The 27,877-nt window shown below is 31.9% G+C and overlaps 2 protein-coding genes and 1 long non-coding RNA gene across 3 annotated transcripts; 1 reads left to right on the plus strand and 2 right to left on the minus strand.

Annotated features, from left to right (window-relative positions):
• Positions 1-4,676: 4,676 nt before the first annotated feature.
• On the plus strand, positions 4,677-6,106 carry LOC140177335 (uncharacterized). The gene is made up of 3 exons (XR_011869165.1): positions 4,677-5,205; positions 5,821-5,969; positions 6,060-6,106. It is a non-coding gene; the product is annotated as an uncharacterized lncRNA (long non-coding RNA).
• Positions 6,107-8,667: 2,561 nt separating this feature from the next.
• Positions 8,668-18,053, minus strand: LOC112730245 (fatty acyl-CoA reductase 3-like). The gene is made up of 6 exons (XM_072208336.1): positions 18,040-18,053; positions 9,996-10,157; positions 9,559-9,640; positions 9,201-9,467; positions 8,976-9,103; positions 8,668-8,875 (listed from the first exon to the last, which is right to left on the minus strand). Exons 1-6 carry the CDS (start codon positions 18,051-18,053, stop codon positions 8,722-8,724), a joined length of 807 nt encoding a protein of 268 aa, XP_072064437.1. The 3' UTR covers positions 8,668-8,721.
• LOC112729321 (uncharacterized) lies at positions 16,830-19,778 on the minus strand. The gene is made up of 5 exons (XM_072210456.1): positions 19,081-19,778; positions 18,862-18,999; positions 18,634-18,788; positions 18,401-18,550; positions 16,830-16,956 (listed from the first exon to the last, which is right to left on the minus strand). The coding sequence occupies exons 1-3, from the start codon at positions 19,214-19,216 to the stop codon at positions 18,700-18,702; spliced, it is 363 nt and encodes a 120-aa protein (XP_072066557.1). The 5' UTR covers positions 19,217-19,778; the 3' UTR covers positions 16,830-16,956; positions 18,401-18,550; positions 18,634-18,699.
• Between the last annotated feature and the right edge of the window lie 8,099 nt (positions 19,779-27,877).

The raw sequence follows: 27,877 nt of genomic DNA on the forward strand, positions 1-27,877 counted from the left end.
TTTACCCACTTTCCCAACAGCCACAATTTTTCCTTTTGCATCATCACCGAAAGTGACAAGCCCTCCATCATATTCATCAAGCTTTATGAAGAAGGTTGTCTTTCCGGTCATATGCCTAGAGCATCCGCTGTCCATATACCACATATTTTCCTTCCTTTTGGATGCTAGGCACACCTACAAAACAAGCTCAAGTAACCTTAGGTATCCAAATCTTTTTAGATCCTTTTACGTTAAACCATCTTCTATGTCCTAAGCCATTGTAATCAAAAACAATTTTATAAACCTTGTCACCGACCATTCTTTCACCGAAAAAGCATTGAATGGGAAAGTGTCCATTCCGATTACATAGTCTACAAAATCTTGGAGTTGCTGTTTTGTTAAAGTAGGTGGGATCTTGAAATCTTGTGTCATTAGAAGATGAAGCAATATTTTCAAAATGTGATTTTTCAGATTTATAGAACCCCAACCCAGCCTTCTCATAAAGAGGTTTTTAACTAGCCAATATGTGATTTAAACTTTCGGAACTTTGTGTGAACTTGGCTAAGTCTTCCTTAAGTCTTTTAACCTCTTTAAGAAACTCTTCATTTTGCTTAAAACAATCCACATATGCAAGAACAGAATGGTTACTTTCACAGCTTCTAACTTGGGCTCTTAACTGCTTATTCTCTTCAACAAGATCACAAGCAGTTTCGGCCTCTCTTACTTTTTCTTTTAAAAAACTGTTTTCAGCCTTGAGAATGGTGATTTGTTGTTCAAGTTCTTAATTTTCCAGCAAAAAATATCTTATTTTTTCAGAGAGGTGGTCTATCATAAGATGAAGATCTTCAGTATTAGGGTTATGAAAGACTACCTAATCTATGTGGTCTGCCATGAGACATGTTTGTGACTTGGTCTCGGTTTCTTCATCATCATCATCAGAATCATTCTCCAAGTCTTCCCATGTGGCCATCAGTCCTTTCTTCTTTCCTCTTTTCGGCTTTTCCTCCTTCTTCAGCTTGGGACAATCAGATTTGAAATGCCCCAATTCCTTACAATTATAGCAAGTTACTTTGCTAAGATCTTTCTTCATTCTCCTTGTGCTGCTGCCTTTGCCTTTGAGCTTAGCCATTTTCCTGAATTTTTTTGCAAATAACACAAACTCATTTTCAGAAGAGTTATCACTGGATTCATCATCCAGAGGGTTAGTCACAGAAGAAAATGCAATTCCTTTCTTTTTTGTATCTTTTTTCAAATAGGTATTTTCAAAAGCAAGAAGATTTCCTCTCAAATCATCAAGTGTCATGGAGTCTAAGCTATTACTTTCAGAAATAATTAGAGCCTTTGTTTCCCACTCTTTTGTGAGACATCTCAACACTCTTCTCACTAGCACAGATTCAGAATGTGTAATTCCCAGAGCATCTAAGCCAACAATGATAGAATTGAACCGTTCGAACAGTTCATCAATGGACTCTCCTTCCTTCATTGCAAACGTTTCATACTCTCTGTTTAGCATATCTGCCCGAGTCTTCTTGACAATGGTGGTTCCTTCATGGGTAATTTGCAATTTGTCCCAGATTTCCTTTGCCGTTGTGCATCTTGATACCCGTCGGTACTCCTCGAAGCTTATAGCACAGTTGAGCAGATTTATTGCTTTGGCATTTAACTCTATCTTCTTCCTATCTTCTTCTATCCATCTTGCTTCAGGTTTGAGAGAGACAACTCCTTCGGCACTTGTAACAGTTGGATATTGTGGTCCTTCCAAGATGATTTTCCATAGTCTGTAATCCACTGCTTGTACAAATATCTTCATCCTCTCCTTCCAATAGGTGTAATTCTCCCCATTGAAAAGAGGGGGTCTATTGCTTGATTGACCTTCAGTTAGATTATATGACACCACATTTGCGCCACTGTTTTCGGCCATGAGGATCTTTACTCCAAGCTGCAAAGCTTGATCTCTTTGAGACCAAGCTCTGATACCAATTGATGGTTTCAGTGGCTAAGAAAAGGGGGGGTTGAATCTTAGCCCCCTTTTCGTTGCTAACACTTGCTAAACTCAGAGGAGACTTTTCTGTTTTAGCTCGTCTCTGGACACGAGACTTTTTATTTTGTCTCGTCACTTGCCACGAGACTTTTTGTTTTGGCTCGTCACTTGGCACGAGACATTTTAGTTTTTGCTCCGGTGCAGTAGAAAATAGAAATAGAGTAGAAGAGAAGAAAGATTACACCCAGATATATCCTGGTTCAGCTGCTAAGTGCAGTGCAGCCTACATCCAGTCTCCATCATAAACATGATAGAATTTCACTATAATCAATCTGATTACAAACTGTAAAGTGCTAACCCAACTTACAAGAGAATTCCCACAGAATCATGAAACACAACATAGATGAACAAAGAAACTCTAAGACATCTATGGCTTTTTCTTTTAATTTTGCACTCTCTGCCTTTTTCCGCTCTATGGTTTTTTCATACAAACCTCACTGTTTGCCTTTTTCTATGAGACTCAAGACATGACAAAATTAAACAGAAAAATATAAAATAGAATACATTGAAGGAGAAGAGAAAACTGTTAGCTCAGGTAGCTCTGAGAACTCTGTGCCTTGCACTCTCAAATTTTTTCCTTGCTTCAAGCAGTGGCTATTCTCTCTTAATATAGAAGAGGGAAGCCTCCACTTGTTGAAGCCAACAACCGAACCAACTTCTTCCTCCTTCAACAAACAGAACCGGTTCGGCCACATAGAGAGAGGAGAGTTAACCATGTAAAACCCAACATGCAATTACCTCTGGTCCTTTCTTGATCATCACCCTTCATCAATCTGAGCTCTCCATCATTGGCTTGCTCTCCAAGATGGATTTCTGGCCCTTGATGCTTCATGATGATAATGACTTCATCTGCTTCAATCTCTGCCTTAACCATCACTTCGCCACTCTAGCTACTCCCTGTGGTGGTTAAACAGAATCAAAGACAAGCCATGCTTCAAGAATCTCCTCCATGCTGGCCGAATCTTTACCTTCCATTTTTGAGCATGAAGGGCTCAAGATACCTCACCAAATCTAACCAAATATGGTGAATATCTCAACCACAGCTCATTTTTATTTTAGTATGTTTTCTTGCCATCATCATCTTGATGGTCTTGATGCATGCAACTTCTTCCTTTTCTTGGTTGATGAGCATAGCGTCCATAGCTTCCTGGACAAGGACCGAAGGAAGAAGAAGAAAGAGATGAGAGAGAATGTGAAGTTAAAGTAAAAGCAATTAAATGAAAATGAAACATATTGATAGATTGCTTTTACTTCCCTTGCTTTGAGTAGCGTATAGCATTAATCATAATGATTCCCATCAAATCAAAGTCAAGTTCTCTCTCATGTTTCCAATGCTAACATATTAAGATTTGAAATCCATTCTTAACAAGAGATGGAATCCGTTGGAAAGCATGAAGCCATTTAGCTTTCATTTAAACTTGGTTTCGGACCAAGCTTGGAAACTTTCATCAAAATAATGTTGGGCTTGGTAGCATTAAGATTTAATCTGGCCCAAATGATAACATTTGCTTTCCTGATGAATATTGGATTCGGATCATGCATGGAAACATTCATCAAAATTCAAGTTGGGCTTGGTAGCAATAAAGCTTAATCTGACCCAATAAAATTTTGATTCCTTCAAACTAATTGGGCTTTTGAGTTCTGGCCCAATTAATTACAACAATTTAGCCACATAATGTAGGAAACATATAGCAAGGTCTGATTGTGTATTTTAATTTGGGCCTGCTGCAGTTTTTATTTTTCGGCCCAAATTAAAACCTGCAACAAAATTGATTAAATCCATAATTAATTTTACAATTAATTATATTAATAATGTTTAGTCATCACAAATATTAATTTAGAGTTTTCCAAACTCATCAAGCAATAATGCAGGTAGTTCTCCATTGCAGCCATCACCATCTTCAAGTAGTTGATTCTCTTCGAAGTCAACAAGAAAGGTAACAATCTTGTTACCGTTTCATATGGAATATTCATTTCATTTTTCAACTATTGACAGTCATTTCTATAGTTTCTTTTTACTTTTTGTTTTGCTGCTTCTTTGCTATTTTCATTTCTTTGCTATAATTCTCAGTTTCTTGCTTTAAAAGTTTTAAAAAGAAAATTCAATCCAATTAGTTCTCTAAAGAAATTCTTTTAAAATACAAAATTATTCATGTATTTGATGTTATTAATTAAAATCTAGCATTTTTTCTACTGGTAATATCTATTACCAAAGGAAGGGTAATGCTCAAGCACTCTAATGATTTCACTGTCACTTTCTTTGCTTCGCACAGTTGTTGGATTGGATCACATGGCATGGCATGTTGGTAAATGGTAATTGATGTATGAGCTGACTGTGATTCGAAACTAGTTTTATGGAATACTTTTAACCAATTAATTCACACAAAAAGGTTTGAATTTCCTCTGTGCATTAATTAAATTTGGTTTATTTTTCAGGGGATGCACAGTTGCATTGTAAGCCTCACTTTAAGGTACAATCAATGTATTTTTCCCTCCTTTTTCAGTTAGAAAGGTAAATCAATTTTCTTTCTGTTTGATGTATGTTCTGTTAATTTCTCTCTCTCTCTCTCTCTCTCTCTCTCTCTCTCTCTCTCTCTCTCTCTCTCTCTCTCTCTCTCTCTCTCTCTCTCTCTCTCTCTTAAACTATGAGCAGAAAATGTCAAAGTTGCGGTCAGAAGAAAGTGAATTTACCTCTGTTCGGGGAGGCCTCTATTGTCTCACTTGTAGTGTTACTATTTTCTATGGCATTTGCGATTTTCTGGGCTGCTACTACAGTAATCATATTCATGGATTGGCCAAGATATTCTTGTAAGTTCTAGATACTAGTACCTGCAAAATGGGTCTTTCTATTATCATTGCTATTTCTGAATTCTTTTAAATGGCTAGCAATTCTAATATCTGTCTCGTAAGGGTAACTTATTATATCTTGGAGGCAACATATGTCTGCCACGTGGCTTAAAAACTAATCTTCACTGTGTGGAAGTTAAGGATTCTACAACCAATCTTGAAAGATATTCCCTTATATTCCTTTCTTTAAACTCAACTTAGCCACTATAATAAGTATTTATAGTGTTCATTATTTCCTCTGTAGTAAGTACAATTACTCTCTGCTGCTACAAGGACAATAACACAGCCATGGCAGCTTCAGTTTCAACCATAGGAGCTGTCAAAGGAACTCTAATCAAGTATGAATATGATCTGTTACCTTTCATGTAGTTAGCTATAGCTTCTTTCCTATTCATAGTGTGCAATTTTTATGTGAAATTCAGATTATTGTTTTTCATTATGATTTGATTTTTGATTTCATGTGTGCAAATCCTTTTTCTCTCTTGTTGTATTTGCTTTGATCATTGTGAACATTTCTAAACTTGTCATATAAGGGAAAGGGCCTACCGAACTAGATATATTTGTTTAGGATGATCTTAACCAATAATCGGTGGTGCGTGATTCTGATATGAAATATCATTTTGATTGTTTGATCTACTAAATGAATGTAGCAACAATGCAGCAATGTGTTTAGGACTTGGGAGTATGACAGTGTTGTAACAAGTTATTAAGTAGGTGAATCATTGATATTTGAGCTTAAAAAACTGAGATGTCTAGTTTTGTAATATTCATAAACATCTGTGTGGAAGTCACTAAATCTTGAAGATATCAATGAATCTCTCCGTGATTTGTAATTCCATTTAAACATCTTTATTATATTCATTGAGACATCTCCTTGTGTGGTTGAATGGCAGTCTTGATATTCTTGAATTTCTCTTCATGTATCATTTCTTACTGAGAATGTTCTGATGCAGTGGCCGGTGTATATCTCGCTGAGAGGCTTAACACTGTTCTGAGGATGAACTGAAAAAGCTTCTCTAGTCAAAACTATTTTGATCCAAATGGATTATTCATGTCAGTTCTTTGGTTGGGGCCCCTTCTTGTCATTGCTATGATAATTCTGGTTAGTATTTTTCATCACGTAACTCATTTAAATGATGGTCCTCGTTTCTTATTCAATACATTGAACTGAAGTATCTTGTCTCTCTGGCAGATCAACACACTCTTCTCCTTGTGTTACTTGATTGTTAGGTGGAAAAGTAACTCTTAAATAACAAGAGAATAATGTAATTTTACATTGTAGGCGAGTTTGAAAGGTTCTGGAGCTGTGGCTTCATTAGTTCCCAGTTCATCAGCTTTCTTTGGAAACAGCTTGAAGAAGGTTCATCAAGAATCCCCAGCAGCAGCAAGGTTTCCACCGGAAGCTTCAAGATTGTGGCGATCGATGAGGACAAGCAGACAGATAAGGACAGATGGAAAGGGTTGGCCTATGATATCTCAAATGACCAGCAAGATATCACAAGAGGGAAGGGTATTTTGTAGTTTTTAATGTGTATTTTGTAGTTTTCAAAGGAAGTAGATAATGTAATAATTGTTGGAATTGTAATGCATGTATTACAAATTCATGGGTAGCTGTTCTCACTTTGACTTTTTGTTAGAGCTTGTCATGTGATCAACCACTATATTTAGTGTACAAGTTTATGAAGGTTTTATATTGTCTAAATTTTACATTATCTATTAATTCTGTTAGATTTTATTATGAAGATTAAAAAAAAAATGAACTTGAACAAACCTATAGCCACGCTTTAAAAGAGTAGCCATTCCGTACAGGAGCCATTTTTCGCTACGCTTTAAAGCGTAGCCATATCTCTAGCTACTGGCACGCTTTTAAAGCGTAGCCATATTTGTAGCTATTGGCACCCTTTAAAAGCGTAGCCATATGTCTTGCTATTGTCACGCTTTAAAAGCGTAGCCATTTCTTGATATTGGCACGCTTTAAAAGTAGCTATATTTCACACATATGGCCACGCTTTTAAAGCGTGGCGATCTTTAAAAGCGTGGCAAGAAAAAAAGCGTGGCGATAGGTCACCAAAAGCGTGGCGATAGAGCAACCGGCACCCTTGCAGTTGTGACCCTTTCAAAAGCGTGCCAGTAGCTCAAAAAGCGTGGCGAAAAGCTATCGCTATGTTTTTTTAGACTTTTCGCCACGCTTTAAAAGCGTAGCAAAAAGCTTGTTAGAACTTTATATATGTATGATGCCAGAAATTGGTTATATATTGAATTTTGTTAGTTTAGAACTTTAAATTTTGTTATATATTGGTTATATATATTGAATTTTGTTAGTTTATGTATGATGCCATTAAAATTTTAAATTTTGTTAGTTTAGAAATTATTAAATTTAAATATTTAAAATTATATGTTGAATTTTTAAATAAATTTTAAAAAAATTAAAATTTAAGTTTATCGTCGGATTTTCCGTCAGTAACTATTAATTTAATTATTAATGATAAATAATATATTATTGTCGAATTTATCGGGGGATGGAATATCCGACGATAACAAGTTCCATAATTTTTTCAGTTAAAAGTTTATATCAGCCGTTAAATTCGTCAGTAATCAGTGACAGACAAAATAATCTGCCGATAAATAATTACTGGCGAAGTTTATACTGTCGAATTTATTCTACCGCTAAATTCGACGGTAAACAAATTATCAGCTGATTTTTTTATTAAAACCGCCAATAAATCTAACGGTATCCATTGACTTTTTTGTAGTGATATAGACTTATAAAAGTAGTTAGTTATATATTGATCACCTACTAAATTAAAAAATTCCTCAATCCTCGCCACAAAAGAAAGGACTCATGTTTGGGTCAAAATTCTTATATACTCCGGGATTAGTTCCAAACATTTAATACTTGTGCCAATCCCATTTTGCATCCAAGTCAATGAAAACTTTTAACATATATAATATACTCTACTCCAAGACTAAAACTATAAAAATAAATAAATAAATAGCTGGATGTAATTTTTAACCAGGTTTTGAGTTATACTAGCTTATTTAGCAGACCGTGAGTCCCTGATATAAAATGAAAGTGGAATAGACACAAAGTTCAGAACTCACTGAAAGATATAAGTGATTTGCAGGTGATTGGGTTCCAAAGAACTAGAGAAAATGATGGAGAAGAGAGTGAAAGTATTGATTAGTGTGAATGAGAAAATTGTATTCAAAAGTGTGTCATTACAAAGAGACTAAAAGGTATATATAGTATACTAAGTAACCGATAACTACAATAAACACTACTGATACTAACAGACTCTGCCACATGGCATAACTAACTCTAGGCTAAATAACTAACTTTAACAGCTATATAACAAACTCTACACAAGCTACAACTGCTAACTTGGTATGTTTAGTTTCGCTCTAGGCATTTTAGTAATTATTCAAATTATTATGGATCTGGAATAGACAGTAGTTTATTTATGAACAAATAATAATAGTTATTGCTACTCAAACTTGGATTCAGTGCCCTCTCTCTTTTACCTCTTCAATGAAGATCATATTCTGGTCTCTGCTTTCAAATGACTCCCCACACATTATAAAAGTAGTTGGCAAGTTGCATTATTTAAATGTAGTAAATGACAACAAATAATACAATGATACAGTGTTGAAGTTTTCAAATTTATTTGGGAGGCAGCTAAGGCAGCTAGCTTATACCAATTACATACACTGCCTTTAACAAATAAATAACATACAGATGGATTCAATCACTCTAGCACAAATTTGTACTTAACATATATGACACTATATATATACCAGCTTAAATAATCACTTTAATTTTTTTTTTATTGGATAGTGCTAATTAATTATAATGATCACTTGAAAATGTACTTGACGAGGCCTGGGATATGAGTGTTCATAAAGTAATCATCCCAACTGATGACTTTAGGATCGAAGCAAAACAAATCTGTCTCTACCCCTCCTTGTGTTGCTGCCACTCGCAGCTTCTCTGTGTTCATATCATCAAATCTGCGTCCCATAACACATTTTCTCTCTTACATACACGACCAACCAAGATATATATATTCACTAATAATGACTGGTGTTAGGAAGAAACAATACTACTTACATGCCATTGAAGAACAAGTAAGGCCTATAAAGCTCCACCAACCGCATCACAATTTGGATCTTCCTATTCAGCTCTTCATATCTTCGCTGAAAGTACCTGCAAAATGCTATATTGGCCAGTTCAAGTCCCTATTAAATTGTAAAAGAAAAAATGTCAGCCTAGTTAATTAAGAAAAGATAACAATGACAAACATTGATATATAGTCGAGTGATTGTGATGAAGAACCTTCAACCAAAAGACGTAGTGAATGAACATATATCTGCGGAAGCTAGCCATGTTGGTGAGGACAGTAATTTGGGCAACCTTGACAGGTGTTCCATCTTTGTTTATCCAAGGTTTTGCAGTGAAATACCCAAATGCATAGTCTTGGAGATTAGCGTATCTAACAGGGTTTCTAACAGAGGAACCCACATGGTATATGGCATCACTTGGATGATATGCGTGGGCCACCATGGCCACCAGTATTGCATTCACCACCATGTCTGCTGGTATCTGCTTGTGATATTACATTGCAGCTTATCAAAAATCATGTCACATATTTTGGACAATATAATAGTTTCATGCAAGCAAGCAACTAACTCACCACATCCACAACTCCATTGATGTTTCCAAGGAAGCATGTTAGTTTTCCTTTCCCATAAGCAACACCTAAACTATCAATTGTTCTGTAACAAGTACAGGAGATGAAAGAATTCATGTTACTTTTCATTAATGTATTATTATGTATCATACTATTTCCGTTTTTAATTAACTGTCCGTTCTCTTTATTTGGTTAAAAAATAGGTATAGTGGACAGTTAACCACAACAATAAACAAAGTATATGAATGATTATTATTTGGTGCATTATATGGCTGGAGGTTATGGTCAACCAATTTTTTTTTTTTTTTTTTTTTTGCATAAAGACGCAATTTCAATCATTGTTATTACATGCTTAAAGTGACACCTCATCAAACTTGGATAAATAAGATCGTATTCATCATAATCACTCCTATTAAAGTGATATTGATTTTATTATTTACATTACACCTTCAACCCAGCCAGGAAAAGGTTCTTTGAATGTACTTGTAACAATGGCAGGACGCAAAATAACAACCGAAATAGTTTCTTTCATTTGTTCTACAAGCATTTCAGCTATTGCTTTTGTAAATACGTACGTATTTGGCCAACCATACACCTTTGCCCTGATCAATGATATAAAACATAATACGTGAATAATGGAGCTGATGATTGAACCACCCGTACAATGTATGAGAATTGAGAAAAGCAAAGAGCAGAGCACTTAGGCTGCGTTTGGAGAGGAGACTAAGATTGAAAAATTAAGACCGAGACTGAAAAACAAAAATTGAGAAATAGAAACTAAATTAAGCCTCTGTATTATGATTGGTATAAAATGTATTAGATTGAGTTATGTTTTAATACTATGTTTGATTTAAGATAAATATAGAGATTGAGAGATAGATTTAGAAAAAAGTTAAATAAGAATATTTTTAAAAAAAATTATTATTAAAATTCTAGTTACTATTTCTAGAAATTTCAATCCTTTATATCCTTACTTTTTGGAGATATCGAAGAAATTGAAATTTTGTGTATCAAAACTAAAATTTCAGTTCCAGTTTCTAATCATCAAACACAATATTCAATCCTAATCCTCCAATTTCAGTCCCAAAAAACAAAAACAGCCTAAAAGAATTCTGCAGAATACAAGGTTTTGTGAGTTTGTGAATGTAAGTTTGATTACAGAATGATCATATGTGCTTAAATACTAGTAAGCACTGCTAATCAAAATGATAAAGTAACACTCTAATAAAGCATGTGCACATTAACTAACAAAACAGAATCTGTTAGATCAGTTTAGTTGCTTAAAACAGAAAAGAAAATTAGTAGTGACTAGTTGCTTCACTGCTACGTAACCACTTCTTTATTATCTCGTTATTCGCTTAGCTTTATCATTGTTATGGTTTGCATGGTTATTTTCATTTACAAACTATCATGAAAATTAAATAAACAAATAATATGGAAGAGAAATCAAATAACATTATGGTACATTACGGATTCGTGTAGCATCATCTTGAGGCATATACATAATGATTCTTGATTACTTTGATATATTAGTTATTAGATATATATGCACATAACAAGTACTTTAGAACCTCATCAAGATAACAACTAATTTAAAAAGTTCAGTATATATATATATATATATATATATATATATATATATATATATATATATATAGGGAAAAATAAATTTTAAAAATATTATTTGTATATTAAAATCAGCTATAAAAATCAGTTACTATATATAGTGTATAAATACATATGTTGTTTAACTCATTTTTAATGTGTATTTTGATTTTTGACATATTTTATACTAGTAAATGATTTTAGTGTATATATAACATTGTTGAATTAATTTTTAATTAACTAACAATAGTTAATTTTTTTTATTAAGAAGTTATTTTTTTTAACTCTCATTTATTGGAAATTTTAAAATCTAGGATTAGAATTTAAAATTTAAAATAAAATAATTTTAAATAATTAATTTATATTGATTGAAAAAATTAATGCTCTAATTAAATACTTTAAAAAATTGATTCAATTATAGATGTGGCCAGTTCATATAAACATTTATAAATAAATAAGTAGAAACAAATAATTCTCCCATCCCTTCCTCTGTTTTTCCATATCTTAAATCTAGGGTGTAGATTTGATATTTTTACCTTTGAACATGCTTGTTACTTGTTAGTCTTTTTCAGTTTTCACAAATAAATATGCCTGATAATTAATACACTAAAGTAGCTAATTTATAAAGTTATATTAAAAACATAACTTTCTAAAAAAAATGATAATTCGGAAAAAAGTGCACAAATATATACAATATTTATACTTTTTTTTTCTAAAATTTTTTATAGAATATTTTTTGGTATTCTATCATATGTGTCCTATCATATGCGTTCTTCTAATAAATATATAGTTTTGGTGTTAGATTTATCTGGTATAAAGTCAAATTGATTCTCCAAAATTCATGTCTCTTATCTCAACCCCCATCCTATCATCCTCTTCCACAACATGAAGGTATAACTCATAAAGTTTTCATATTTTTATAGAAATTAAGGTACTTTTCTTCCACTTATCTAGTATCTTCTTAAACACTAGAATTTCAATAAAAAGTTTGACTAACCAACCGACGCCATTAGTTCCTAATCTTTTCCAATTTCAATCGAAATATTTTCTGATTTTACTACCTTTTCATTTTTTATCTACTTTAGAACCTCCCTTACTTTAAAATATTGAATCTTTCAATAATAGTTGAAGTTTTATTCTTCCATCCTCGTTAATGCTCTCGTCTTAAACCAAAACCTCACAATTCTTGTTCTTGATGTATTTAATTTGATTCAAATATCTTTTTTTTTTTAACTCTTTGTAATTTTATGTACATCTTTTTTCCTTCCTTCCTACCCAAAGATTGATAAATCCTCATATGCTATTGCTCTTACTTTTCTTATTACCACTTTTGTCTTTTTTTTTAGTAATCTTTTTTTTTTTCAGTTTTTAACATTGTGTCTTAAAAATCGTTTTAAAATATTTATATTTACTTTTATCTCCTCTTATATACTTGTGTTCCACCACTATCACTCTGTCTCTTGTTCTGATTTCTCTAATTTTACCAAAATATTTGTCATTTTTTTGATAATTTTTGCCATCTCATTTTATGTCTCATTTGCACTTTCATATCCTTTTCACTTTGGTTCTTTTTCTATTCATCTTTGAAAATTTTTTTACTTCTCATATTTCATCTACTATCACCTTAATTTTTGGTTCTTCTCTTAATACTTTTTTTCCTCGCCTTTTGTTCAATGTAAAAATTCATGACAAGCACCCTATATTGTATTGTCAAGCTCTCTATTAGAATGAATAACTTTATAATTATTATAAAATTTTTGGCTGACTCTTCTTATCCATAAGAAATTAATTTGAGAACTTGTTACACAACTTTTATTGGTTATAAAATATTTATTTCTTTTCTTATAATAAATATTTGCAATGAGAATATCAAAGTTGAGAAAAACTCTAAGATGATTTTACTCTACATATTGACAGCCCCTAAACCAAAGTCCCGTCTCACATATGCATTCACATCATTCCTAACATGACCATTAAATCTTTTCTTAAGAAAATATTGTCTTGCAAAAAGTATGTTTTGGATTAAACTTTTTAGCTCTTTCTAAAATTTCTTCTTATGTTGTTGTTTTTCCAAACTTATTTATGATGCATGTATGCTAATCACATGAAAAAGTACTATTTTCTATCACAAGTTTTATAGTGATGATTCGATCACCATTCTTTTGACTTCTACTATACCTTTTTTCTACTGTTTATCCATAATAATGCCTATTATATTCCTATTATTCATATTTTTTGTATACTAAAGTTTAAACTATGAAGTACCTAATTTTTTTGCCTTCATCTCCATTCATTTTATTTCTTGTAGGCACATTATGTTAATCTTTCTTCTTATCATGGTGTCCTCCACCTCAATAGATTTTTTTGTCAGTATGCCTATATTTTATGTCCTAAACCGTAACTTTTTGTTGTCTATGTCTTTACCTTTACCTTTTTCTTTACCTCTTACTTTTGGTAAACTAATTTATTTACCGTCGTCCGTTTATAAAAATGTGGGAATCTTTACTCACTCCACATAGACACTGATGCAATGGTTCTTACTCATTTGACATTGTACTCAAGCCATACAGCGTGCTACTTAGGGATAATGACCTAGTTTTAGAGTAAAAATTATTTCGTCCATGTCATGAAGAATCGGCTAAATTTTTATGTTAATTGTCAAAGGCCTAACACAACCCTCCTCTTTCATTCGAACTTAAGACCGGCTATGTAATATAGACTGAGTTGTTTAACTCTCTAAAAGATCAAACTAAATAATATTGTAATATTATCCATTAAAATATATAAAAGAAGAGCCAAAAATAGTATTATAGTGAATGAACGATGCATAGGTTTTAAGTTTCATTTAAAATTGTTGCATTATCCATTACAGCAACATAGAAAAAATCAGCTATCTTAGAACTACATTTGTATTACTATAGACAATAGCATTTATATAATCAATCTAGCATTAATCTCATAATTTCACACACTAAATTATATATAAAAAAATTACAGTATAAAGACTATTAATTTATATTAATAGTCTGCATTTTGATATTACATATCCTATTTGGAGAATAAATTTTATTTTATGAAAATCTATCTATCTATTTATAATGTATAAAAAGAAAAATCAAGTAATGACACAATAAAATCTTGATATATTAAATAAACATTTTAGTGGAACTGTCATTTTATAAATTTTTGAGTAAATTAACAAAATAATACTCAAAAAAGTTTGTCGCTAATAAAAATAAGCCTAAAAAATATGAACGACAAAAAAATCCCATAAATATAGTTAAATGTGACAAGAATGACTGCTTGTTAAGTACCATATTCATTAACAAAAAAACGTTGAGTTATCTAATTAATTTGTTGAGATGGCAAATGTGAAGATTGACATGACAGTTCAAGTGACAAATCGTTAATCCTAACCTCCTAATACTATCTTCAACTCCCAAAAAATTTAAAATAGAATAATCTATTTTTTTGGTACCCATCTTTACCATATTCAGTTCTAAAATAGAATAATCCAAAATAAAAAGCTCATGGAAAAAACTGATTTCCTTTTTTAAAGTGCATGAGTGGAAGAGTCATTGAAGATTATTTCGGAGAGACAAAGTGAACATTTTAAAGAGAACCCAGATAAAAAAAAATGAAATGTTAAGAGGAATCATACCAATAAACACAGAAAAGAAGAACAAAAAACAGAAAAAAAAAAATAATAGGGAAGTGTTACGTGTGTGTGGTGGAACCATAGTAATGATGATGGTTTTGATTTTAGGGTTAAGTTTTGGGGAAGGGAAGTGTTACGTGTGTGCGCCTGTGAGTTGAGAGAAGATAAAACTAAAAGGGAGCAATTTTCTGTTATGGTTGTGATGGTTGTATTAGCTACCTTAGTGTTTTCTCTTAATAAAAACGGAGCAATTATTGTTTGATCATTTTGTTAAATTTTAAAATTTTTAAGAGATTATTTTGTCGTCATTCATATTTTTTAGGATTATTTTTGTTAGCGGCAAAATCTTTCGAATACCAATTTAATAGTTTATTCGTACTTTTTTAATTATCACATCACTTTTTATTCTTCTTATGTAGTATTTAATCTTATATTTAAATCTTTCTCTATTCTTTAATATTTTTGTTAGTTACATATTCTATGTCTTTAATAGTAAGGCTATTTCTGATCTCTTTAATTGATATAAATTGGTTAATAAAACTTAATTATTCATTCTCTTTGATTATTCTCATTTCTATTTATATTTACTATGTAAATCAACATTCACTTACATATCTTTTTTATTTTCTCTCACACTTATATCTCTCACTCTTTTTTTTAGATCCTTGTTAATGTTTTGCACAATTATTTAAAAAAATTAGTTGATGATCACAGTTCTTTAGTTTGCTCAATAATTTGCTCATTATATGTTGGATGACGAATTCTTAAAACACTAATGTGTTGTTCTTACAATATTTTCAAATTTTTTTATTATTTTTAATTTAATTGATATTATTATCTTTTGTCATTTATATATCATTTTTTTCAATAATTTATATTTTTAATATTATTTAATTATAATAATGATGCTAAAAATGCATTATGTCATAATTCATAAAAAAAATAGATGTTATTTTTTAATTATTGAAACATTATATTCATATTTACATTACATCAAATAGCTTTTTTTTTGGTGACTTTTTTTTTTTGGTGACTATCAAATAGCTTTATTCATGCAATATAATCGTTAAGTTTGATAAATATATATATATTACGTGATAAACCCCTTTAAACACTAAAATGCATAATGTTCTTATTATTTTATTTAGAATTAATATTTTTTTTAAATTTTTTTATTAAATAACTTTTTATATATAAAAATTAAGATAAATTTTATCCAACTCTTTTTAAAAATAAAAGATAAATTATTTTTTATGATATATATTTACTTAAGGACAGATCTATCTAAAAATCTAAAAAAAGGAATAAAAAATTAAAATATTATATAATCAAATATTAATGACATATATTTGATAATAAATATAATTATAATTAATTTTTCAATTAAAAGATTAATAAATACTTATCAAATAAAAGAATTATCTCAATATTTATAATTTTTTATAGTTTTAGATCTAATAAAATATAAAATTATCTATTTTTAAATATTTTTTTAAGTTACTTTGTTAAGTATTTATGTGATAGTGAATTATATTTTTATGCTTTATATTATTAAAAAATATAGCATAAAATAATATAAATCAATTGCACTAATAATTTTGTTATATGAAATTTAAAATATATTAAAGTATTTTTATAGAATAATAGATTAAAATTAATAAAAAATAATAAAAAAATAACTAAATAATATTAAAATTAGATGTTAAAATTAGAAAAAGAACAATGTTATTATTATAAATAATATTAATATTAAAATACTTTTTATGTAACGCCCTCACTATCAGAAGTCACGCTTCCGGCTGCGCTACTCTCCTAGCAAGAAGTATTACGACTACTTTACATACTAAATATTAAAATAGGAGCCTGTGACTCGACACTGTATCGCTGATTTCTTTAAAAGCCGGAAGTAAATATCTTATCTTAAAAAAACAAGCAGACATAGATTCATATACAAGACTTCTTACATAATATCTTATAATTCAATATATATATATATATATATATATATATAACATACAACTCCTATCCCTCTTACAAAATTGTAATAACAAAGGCGAGGGAAGAAAATAATCTAATTAATACAATAATATATAAACCAAACGCAGTATAACTCTTCTTAATGCTTCTTCATCCGGTTCCTGAAAAGGTAAAACTGTAGGGGGTGAGAACCTAACCACACGGTCTCACCACGGAGTTTCAAAGTTGTCATAAGAAGATATTTTATAAGAAAACTGTTTTCAAACTCAGTGATTATCATTGCCTTATGAATCTTTTAAAAACCAATAGGTAATCGTTCAAAACCTTTTCAAAGAAACAATGTTTATTCTTTTAGAAATCTGAAACCTTTCCTTTCTTATAAGAAAATCTCAATCAGAAACCAACCACACAATCAAACAACACAATCATTAATTCAGCACCAAAATTCATTCTCAAATGTAGCACGCCAGAACAAACACAGGCAAGACAGACAAGGAAAGCACAAGTAGGTAGCAGCTACAGCAAATAGTTCAAGTAGCAGTTAAGAACAGTTTAGCAATTAGGCAAACCAAAACAAGTTCAAACTCAAGCAAAGAATACAAATGCATATGATGCATGCCTGTCCTATGGCTGATGAGGCTCATCTGTCGGTTATCCAGCCAACCCGACAAGTCTGAATTGTCCTTAGACTGTCCCCCGTCGTGCATCCCCAAGAGTCTATGCATAGTTGTTTTTTCTCAAATAATCAATATTGCTCAATGGGGATAACATTCCCGGGAATTTATATAGTGTCCGGTCACACTTACGTCGTAGGGTCAACAGAGTATCGAGTTTTCAACCTGGTACACGTGGTGGCAAGCCATGGTACTTTATCCAGGGAACCTCGTATCTCAGATAATTCAAATTCATAAGCCATGTGAATAATTCAAAATTCATATCTCAACATTCTCAACATCATAATCATCCATCAATCCAAATCTCATTTCCAAATTCATTCAAAAACCATATTTCAAAGAAAATCCTCATCATCCTTCTTTCCATTCCATCCTTTAACAATCCCAATTCAAAACATAATTCTTTCTCTGATAAATAAATCAATCTTAAAACATATAATGTTTAAGAACAAATCTTTTTAATTAATTACTTCAAATAAAACTTCCAATTTTATGAAATTTCGGCAGCATCTACTCTAAAACTCGGACACTGCCACCCTTTTTCGGATCCCATCCAAACTTTTCTCAAACCTTTTCTCAACCATTTCCAAATCTCAAACATTAACCAGTTCCAATATCAAATTATTTTAAAATCAAACCAATTCCAACAATAAAACTCTTTTTAAAATCAAACCAGCTCAAGTGTTAAATTATTTATAAAATCAGACCGACTCAAAATCAAATCGCTTTAACTCCAAACTAAAAAAAACCACTTTTCATAATACCCAAGTAAACAACTTTTCAAACCCATTTCTTATCAACAACCGTACATCACTCAAGCAATCAAACAACCACATCCACAAGACAAATATAATCAAAGAAGTATATTTTTGCATCAATATCTATTTATAACAACTCTGTAATATAAAATAAATTTTAAGAAAACCCCTACCTCAATTAGTTGAGACTATAAACTAAACACGTCACCGAAACTCTTTTCCTCTCGGCCCGACATTGGTAACAACCACAACCGCAGCTCCATGGTATCCGCACCCACAGCAGTAACTTAAATTCACCAACGTACAGCAACCGGATCTCGATCCTAAAACATTAACGTCGCAGAATCTTAACATATAATGGAGCAACGACTGACAAAGTTTGAAATTGAAATAAGGAATAGCTTACCGTACTAAAGAGGAGCGACTAAACCGAACAGCCGCAACGACAACAATACTTGCTACAACAAACTGCTCAGAGCAAAGACGGCAGTAGTGGAATGGTGGCTCCGACGGCGACGTACAACAAAGCAACTCGTGATAAACAATCCCTGGCATAAACAACTTCGACAACAACTCTTATAGTAACCAGGATTGACCGACAGTGAAGGAAAACCAGAACAGGGCTAGAGTTTACCAAGAAGGCACGGGTTCCCGCGGCAGTTTTCGGCAACCACACCCGCAACAGTGCATCTTCCAATAGAACCAAATAGAGTGGCAATAACCTTCGAGCAACTCCGATGGGCTTCATCAACAGTGGTAAGAACGGCGGTCCCTATCACAAACAGCCTCAGCAATAACTCATGGGAATGGAGAATTTAACGAATAGAGAAGCTGAGGCAGGGTTAGAGCTTACCAATAGAGAATTCAGAGAAGCGACGGTTTCCGGCAGCAGAGGCGGCGGTGGGGCAGCCACAGCTCCGACGGTAACTCCCAGCAGCGAGGAGCTCAGTAACGGTCTCCGACAGTCTGAACGATAGCGGCGACGGCATGGCGGTTCGGCGCTAATGGAAGCTCACCGGTGACGCAGCAGGGGCCCCCTCCTTCACTGGCTCTCGCGCGGTTCACAGCGGCGATTCACAGCCCCAGCGACGGTGACTATGACGCGACGAGCAACTTCTTCCCCGCGGTGTCTGGCTCCCTTCGTGCTTGACGGCGTTCAATGGCAACGAAGGCATGGCGGCGACGCTGTGCAGTGGCGGCGCGTCGACGGGCTGAACGTGGTTAGGTGTGGTCTTCTTCGTCCTCTTCTCGCGGATCTCTCTTTCTGTTGCTGCTCTCTCATCCCCGGCACCCTCTTCCTCTCAGATCTCCTTCTCCCTTACCAATAGCGGCGGCGGCAGTGGCGGTGACACCCACCGCGCCGCCTTCCTCTCCTTCCCCCTTCTCCCTTTCCTGCGTCTCCCTTCCCATCTCTTCCCTTTCTTTCCTCCTTTCTTTTCTTTCTTTAGTTTTTTCTGAAGCTGATAGTAATTGGGTTTTGGGAAAAAAGGGTTAGTGGCGGCGTGTAACAATAAGCAAGGAAAAGAAAGAAAATTAATGATGAGGTCAAAGAAGAGAATTGATGTTCAAAAGAAGCATGCATAGTGAATCATGGTTTAATAGTTTATTAATCTTTATTTTCTCTTTAACAGTTTAAAGGTTAGTAGTCTTTTTGTTTAATACACATAGCATATAGTATTTATATTAGATATTTATTAGTTAAAATTTATATAAATATATAGAAGAAAACAATTTTGGTATCCGTTATCTTATTAAGGTAGAAAAATTAGGATTTTGTTTAGTTAAGGTTTGATTTGAGAATTTGGGATTAAATTGGAATTTGATGATAATTTTAATAAAATTAGAGTATATCATATTAATTTGAAATCCAAATTAATCCTTTAAAATTACTTAAAAATATATTTAACTATCAATTTGTTAAACTTTATTATTTGAATATAGAAAATAATTCGATAATTATAAAATCAGATAAAATCTTAAATTACTTTAAACTCAATCAATCAAAATTTGCTTTAATTATCTTTAATAAAATAATTTCTGAGGTTAAGGTATGTAATGAATAAATAAATCAAAATTAGTTCTTAATAAGATTTTTTTTTTGAAATTTCTGGATCTTATATTTTATATAATTATAGATGTTAAAATTAATTAAAAAAATATAAACAAAACCTTTAAATCAAATAAAAAATACAAATAATATAAATACATGTAGAAAAATCTAAATTCTAATATATAAAGAATATCAACTCTTTTTATTATCACTACACTATTAAGTGATACTTTTTACAATACATTCATTATAATAGTATATGAATTTAAACTTTGAAAAAATTTTCAAGTGTGCCATTCACTTTATTGTAATACTGGTATGTCAAGTATGGTCCGATTAAAATTAAAATTTTTGTCATATTGTGTACGATGAATTACCATAAATAACCCTTGAGTTTTGCTTAAAAGACCAGCAGCTGCAATGAGCAAGTTAAAAAATTGTTGAAGTCAAGTCTAGTGCAAGGAGGTTGTGAACAATATAATCCAATCATACAATGAAGCTCCACCTAGCATAATAACTTTAATTAGTTATATATGTGTATTTTTTAATATTGATCGTAATTGATGAATATTATTAAATATTAAAATTATACATACTATTATTTTTAATAAAATTTTCAAGTCATTATGTATACATAATAGAGTCGTGCTAAGTTAATTTATTCCAAATCATATTTATGAAATAGAAAAGGTTTTAAATACTAATATATGTTTAAAAAGTTATAATATATGCAGGAAAGCAAACTTAATTTAATTTTAAAATTTTATATTTTTATTAAAAAATATAAATAATATTAAGTAAGAAAAAAACTAAAATTATTCAAAATGTATTATTAATTTAATTATGAAAAAAAATAAACGAATGATATTTTAAAATATGTGAAAAAATAAACCTATTAAATATTACCATATAAAAAGTGCCAAGAAACATCAAAAACAAGAAAAGAAAAGAAAATAGAAAAGTACAAAGTTTTTTTTTTAATAAAAAAACACAAGAATTTTAGTTATATAAAATAAATTTATTTTGAATTGTATAATTTTTTTGTTGAATAACAATAAAGAAAAACACCAAAATTTTGTTTCATAACACAAAAAGTTATTTTAAATAATGCAAATATATTTTCTTTTATCTTTTTTTTTCTTCTGTTTTATATGTTTTATTATTGACATAATATAATTTATGTGTCTTCGTATATTTTTCTAAAAATATAGTAAATTTTATTTAAACAAATTAGTTTTTAAGTTAAATTATATAAAGATATAATAAAAAAATAACACAATAAAATACATAAATTTATTTGAAAATTATAGAAATTATTTTAAATTATATAAATTTTAAAAAGAAGATAAAAGCAGAGAAAGATTGGACAAAGAGGATGGAAAAAAAAAAGAAGACACTTACTTATATGTGCATGTAACTAACACGACTTGGTTAAAATTTGATTATTACAAAAATGAATTTTTCAACTAGTATTTTTGTAGGTTTTGTTTATTAATATTTTTAAATAAAAATTAAAAATAATAATGAATCCACTATAGTAATACGAAAGACAATTAATAAAATAAAACAAGAGTATTGTATTACACTGTTACGAGAACACCTAAAAGAAAATTAGGGATTTTAATTTATTTTTTAATTATCTTCTTAATATTTAATAAGTTTAATTTCAATATATAATTAAAAAAACCAAAATGATAAGAAATTTAAAGCTTTTAATTTAAAAATAATTAAAATAAGTTAAAATTTCAGTATTTTTCAATTGATAAAAGTAGTTCAATTATTATTACGAATAAAAGATAATATTTATTGTGAAATTAAGATGGATAAATAGATAATTTTTTATTAATACTTATGTATGTTTAAAAGGAATAGATAATTTTTTAATTACTGTTCTAATACGTTATAATGACCCAACAGAATACATAGGTTATATAATTAATTATTTACCTATTCTGTAGAAAATAATAATTAATTAGACATATATATTCTAAATATTTTCTTAATTTAAACAATATATATATATATATATATTTCATCACAAAATCTAAATTAAACCATTACACTAGTCTAATGACAAAATCGCAGAGATAAGCCTTAATGTAGTCCTTGAAGTTGCACTCGACCCTCATAGTAGTCCCTGAACTTAAAAGTTACCTATATTCATCTTTGAAGTTGCACTCCGGGACTCAAACTTGTCCTTTCGGCAATTTTTGCCCACCTGGCGCTACCGGAAAGCTGAGTTGGCAGGCTTCGTGACACGTAGGCATTACAAAAGCTAGCTGATGTGGTAGAGCAAACTGTCCGGAATCAATTTGGTCCCTCAAATCAAGTTAAAACCCTAATCCCCAATTTTGAAGCCCACAACGCTCTGTCTTCTCTTCTATTCGGTTCCCTGTTCTTGTCTTCTCCATCTTTCAAGCCCGACTGTTATGGCAAGCGCGAGCAATGCAGCTGGGAGCTCGAACAATCCACGATCATTTAGAAGCATCATGAGGAGAATGAATAGAAATAGAGAATCACGTTTGCCAGAATGGTGTGGCTGCGGGTCGAGACCAGTGCTGCAGTGGTCAAGGACGAATTCTAATCCAGGGAGACCGTTCATGGGTTGTCCAAACTACAATGTAAGTATTATTGTTGTTGATTGCTGTATTTATGGATATAAAATTTGCTGACTAAATTTTCTTGGCTATGCAGACTGTGGGTAAGAAATGATGTGGATTGTTTTTGTAGGTTGATAAAGTTTTAGAAGAAGATGTCATAGCATGTGATGATAGAACAAGGCATTCAGTTGACAATGAAGAATGGAAGATGAAGATTGCTTGAAAATTTGGTAGATTAGAGGATGAAATTAGGGTTCTAAAAATGGGGGGGGGGGATTTTGATGTTTGTGTTCATGCTGCTGATTGTAGTTGGTGTTCTTGTATTAAAGTTGGATAGACAACAGGGTCAACTGTATCTAGCCAAAAACAAATGACATGCATGTTATATGCATATGTTGTTCATGTACTTATTCCTGTCCTTTTGTTTGAAAGAAATGTAAATTAAAGTGTTTGATTATATGCATACTTCTGTTCAATGAAATGAAAATGGACAGAGTCTGAATTACTCTTAATTCTATAACACAGGACAAAATATAACCAAAAAGCTGACAAAACTCAATTCAAGAAAGTCATAATTCATATTGGTAATGTTTCATCCAAAAAAGGCATTATAGAACCAAAACACCAAGTATCTCAAAGTTGTTAACATTTTGTCCTCATAAGTTTCAGATACTAAAATCTCCAACACTAAGACAACGTTTAAGAAAGCATACATGGTAAAAAACTTCAGCAAAATAGATACACAAAGACACCATGTGTCCCCTGTCCCTAAACATAATCATCCTAATCTTCATTTTTTGTGCCTGGGTGCCTTGAATCCAGGGGTGGACATAAAACTTCATGAAATTTGCAAACCTTGTAGCATTCCCCTATGTTGCACCTTGCATAGGGTTAGGTGGGGGATTCATTGCTGGTTGACTGTTTCCTGGTGGATTGCTACTCCCTGAAGTTATTTTTTCATCGTGCTTGGAGAACTTTCTTTTTAGAGGGACCACATCATGAAAAGCTGTTAGACACTTGTTTTCGAGCACCAAAATAGTCCCTACACTTTTATAAGTGACATCAAACTAGTCCCTAAACTAATGTAAGTGACATCAGACTAGTCCCTAAACAGCACTGTTACATACAAACAAGACATTTTATAGCATGTATAACCACTATCAGCCCAGGAATAATTCAGCATATATAAACAGCAGCCTATTGAAGGTATTGAAAATAGTGTATCTGTGAAACAATGACTCCATTAGTTATTTCAAGAAAGCAGGTATTGAAGGCGATTGATAAACAAAAATAAAAGAGAAAGTATACCTGAGTGGATTGAGCTACAGCAATTACTCGAGAACTGCACCTCACCGAATAGACAACTGATCTAAATTTCAGTACATAGACATAATAGAATAAAACAGAACAGTGGTTGGCAGATAGTTGCCACTCATTTGGTCATGTGAGTTCGAAGTGCCCCCATTGTAAGGGGCATTTGACCCATCCTGAACATTGGTACCACTGGCAAAGAATTCATCGGTACAAACTACCAGCAGTGGGCGGCTATTTGCAAACTTGTCTTCTGATCTCTTTGATGCAATTGGATTTGGAACCATTTGCATAAAAGAAACAGGACCATCATGTCTAGAAACCACGTCACGTACATTGTTTGATTCATCAACATGCCAAACCTGGAAGCCAGAATGATAGCCTAGAAGAAGTACCTGCTGCAAGATTCCACCCTTGCTCTCTAACTTGTCAAATTCCGCCCAGATGACCTATGCGAATTTAGAATTGAAATCAGACATCACTGCTAGTAATAGATTGGAAATGTGAAAGGATAGAATAATAAATTATTGTCCACTAATAAGAAAGGAATAAACATTATTGATGTCACATCAAGAAATCAGATCCAGCTGTGCTGAGAAAGTGTTACATCAAGAACATTATTTTGATGTAATTAAGGATAACAGTTCTCTAGACACTCACTTGAATCTTGATGGATCAAACCATTAAAATTTACATTCCCTTTCCAACAACTAATCCACTAGTCCAAACGAAATTCATCAAACAGCTTGACTATTCCAATAGCTAAGTTAACTTATTGGCAATTGCAAAACTTTATAATTAAAGTTAACACAAAAATATCTGAATGTAATTTTATTGTACCATATGTATACAAGACATCAACGACATATTATATTCAGTTTAACTAAACCAACCCAATATAAAAAAAAGAGTTAGGTAAATCAGTCAAATTCAGAATCCATTATCATGACACATTAAGTTCGTTTAAGAAGATTAATATGGATATCCCGAATGAGGTACAAAAAATTGGTGAGCTACAAGAAATTTCAAATCTCAAAAGATCTTTAGTTCTAGTGTGATCGTGCAAGGTCAAAGTTCAACAAAAACAGACAAGCTGTACAATCACAAAAGATGCCTTAAAATTAAGATAACTGTGTCCTTAAAATTAAGATAACTGTCTATCCAAATTGCAAAAATCCATTGCATTACTCTCGTAAATAGTCCCTGCATCAACATGTTCAAAATTCTATCCTACAAAGTATCATTGCAGAATAAACACAACGAATAAAAAAGGCACATGCACACCCACAACTTCATAAAATAGCAACAGCAAAACTTCATCAGTAAGTGCACTAGTGAGCCTAATTTTCACAGAATAAAATCTTCACCCTGGACAGGCCCAAAATGAAGAGTTGCAGTTGCACACAACATACTACAAACTCTCTTTAAAAATATGCACCACAACTCCTTATTCAAGCACAAAACAGTACTAAAAAACTAAATTACTAATTAAAAGGAACTGAAATGCCAACAGAGTAAAGCAACTACATTCAAATATGCAATTGGATTTCTAAGTTCTAACCAAATATCCATCCTTTTAAACCTGATGAAATTGAACTCTTCACTGTAATCTGTAATAAGCTTTTGACACAATCACTTAACAATTTATAACACTTAAACTGCTCCCTCCACCCATTGATGTGCCAGATTGACAAAATTGGTACAATTAAAAATCAATATATTCAGACATAAGTTACATACAAATACATTAATTCTTGGATATATCAATTCAATAATACCATAAAGGGACACCAATAAATGCAAACCAATTAACATCATCAAAATCTAAACTCATCATAAATTAATTACCATGACCAGTCTAGCAACTATCCTCAAAATTAGAGAACTCTTTCAACACATACCTGATAGTAATTAATGGATCACCCATCTGTAATTTAAAAAAAAATTCATTGATCAGAGTCATTATCCTGAAACACATTAACAATTTAGAAACTTCACAACTAACTGCAGTAAACCCTAACACATAAAGAACAAGTTTCCATATCATCAAAACACAAGAAACACTCCCAGTCTATAATTTTGTTGGCCAAACCACTAAGAAATCCAGTTCTGATCAAACCCTAGCACAGAGCACAAAACAGAGGTGTTTATACCCACAGATTATAATCGAAAAAAAATGGCCTGAACTTTTGTGAATATTAGATTAACAACAATATCAAAAAATAGAAAAACCACATTTTTTCAATTTTGGCTTACCTATTTCAAAGAAACCAGCCTTCCCAACTTTGTGTATGAAGGAGATGACAACAGCGATACTTCAGAGCCTAAGTTTTTTACTGAAATCGGTACGGTTAATGCAATCGCACATGCACCATTGGTGACTGATGTTAGGATTTTTGCTAGTAAAGAATTTATAAAAATAGTCGCGTTGTAGATATAGTTTCTAAACCAACAGAAATCCCTTCGTACAAACGTTTTGGTTGTCACAAGTAACAAACCCCTAAATAAATTGATAACCGAAGTATTCAAACCTCGGGTCGTCTTCTCAAGGAACTGCAAGGAAGTATGTTCTTATTATTGGTTATGGAGATTGTAAATTGGGGTTTTGAGAATGAGGAGCGAATAGTCTAATTAGCAAATAAAGTCAATGAAGAACAAGCAATTTAAATGGCAAGTAAAATAAATAAATGACTGTAAATAAATTTTTGGCAAGGTATGAGAAATTGGAGGTCCTATCCTAGCTATCCTTATCAATGATGATGAGAATTGAATCTTAATTCCACTTTGTTAACCTTTACTAAGATAAAGGAAGGTCAAGGGATTAATTGGTTTGATCTTCGGATCCTATTTATTTCCTAGGAAAAGATTGGGATTATTGAAGCTCAATTTAATTAACAAAGATGACAATTATCAATCATGTTTGAGTTTGATAACTCCTGAGTTACTGATTTCTTAACCAAGACCAAAAGGAGAAAAGTAAATCTACTGGAATAAAAATGTCTTCAGATTGGGGATAATAGCAACATAAATAAAATAAAGCAATATTAACTGAAATACCTCAAATAACATTAATTCAAAAGAGTAATCTGTAACATGGAAGAATTCATAAATTAAATTGCAAAAGTAAATAAAAGGGAATATTGAACCTGATAAAGAGATAATCCTGAAAGCGAATAAAAATCCTAATTCTAAATCCTAATCCTAAAGAGAGAAGAGAGAGGAGAGAACCTCTCTCTAAACTAAATCTAAATCATGAAAACTAACTAAAGTGGAGACTCTCCTTGAATGGATGCATTCCCCCACTTCATAACCTCTGGTCTATGCCTTCTGGACTTGGATTTGGGCCAAAAAGGGCTTCAGAATTCACTGGGAGCATTTTCTGCAATTTCTGGTGCGTGGCCTCTATCACGCGTCCGCGTGGGTCACGCGGTCGCGTCATTCGGAGTTTTCCTTGTCACGCGGTCGCGTCAGTCATGCGGCCGCGTCGCTGCTTCTTCGTGCTTGGCATGCGGCCGCGTCGTCCATGTGATCGCGTGGATGCCAGTTTCTCCAAAAATTTCGTTTTGTGCTTTCCTTCCATTTTTGTATGTTTTCTTTCCATCCTTTGAGGCATTCCTACCTTAGAAGATCTGAAACTACTCAACACACTAATCACAGCTTCGAATGGAAATAAAAGTAATTAAAATAAT

Source organism: Arachis hypogaea, chromosome 12 (genome assembly GCF_003086295.3).
Source record: "Arachis hypogaea cultivar Tifrunner chromosome 12, arahy.Tifrunner.gnm2.J5K5, whole genome shotgun sequence".
Classification (NCBI taxonomy): Eukaryota; Viridiplantae; Streptophyta; class Magnoliopsida; order Fabales; family Fabaceae; genus Arachis; species Arachis hypogaea.

What these genes read in the sequence shown, in the direction of transcription:
- LOC112730245 (XM_072208336.1), bottom strand. An exon ending in GGCTGGGTTGAAGGTGTAAT is followed by an intron (nt 9,641 to 9,995) that starts GTAAATAATAAA and finishes TACTTGTTACAG; the next exon opens with AACAATTGATAGTTTAGGTG. An exon ending in ACTACGTCTTTTGGTTGAAG is followed by an intron (nt 9,104 to 9,200) that starts GTTCTTCATCAC and finishes ACAATTTAATAG; the next exon opens with GGACTTGAACTGGCCAATAT.
- LOC112729321 (XM_072210456.1), bottom strand. Translation starts at nt 19,216, where the DNA reads ATGCCGTCGCCGCTATCGTTCAGACTGTCGGAGACCGTTACTGAGCTC. An exon ending in CTTCTCTGAATTCTCTATTG is followed by an intron (nt 19,000 to 19,080) that starts GTAAGCTCTAAC and finishes TGTTTGTGATAG; the next exon opens with GGACCGCCGTTCTTACCACT. An exon ending in CGGGAACCCGTGCCTTCTTG is followed by an intron (nt 18,789 to 18,861) that starts GTAAACTCTAGC and finishes TTGTTGTCGAAG; the next exon opens with TTGTTTATGCCAGGGATTGT.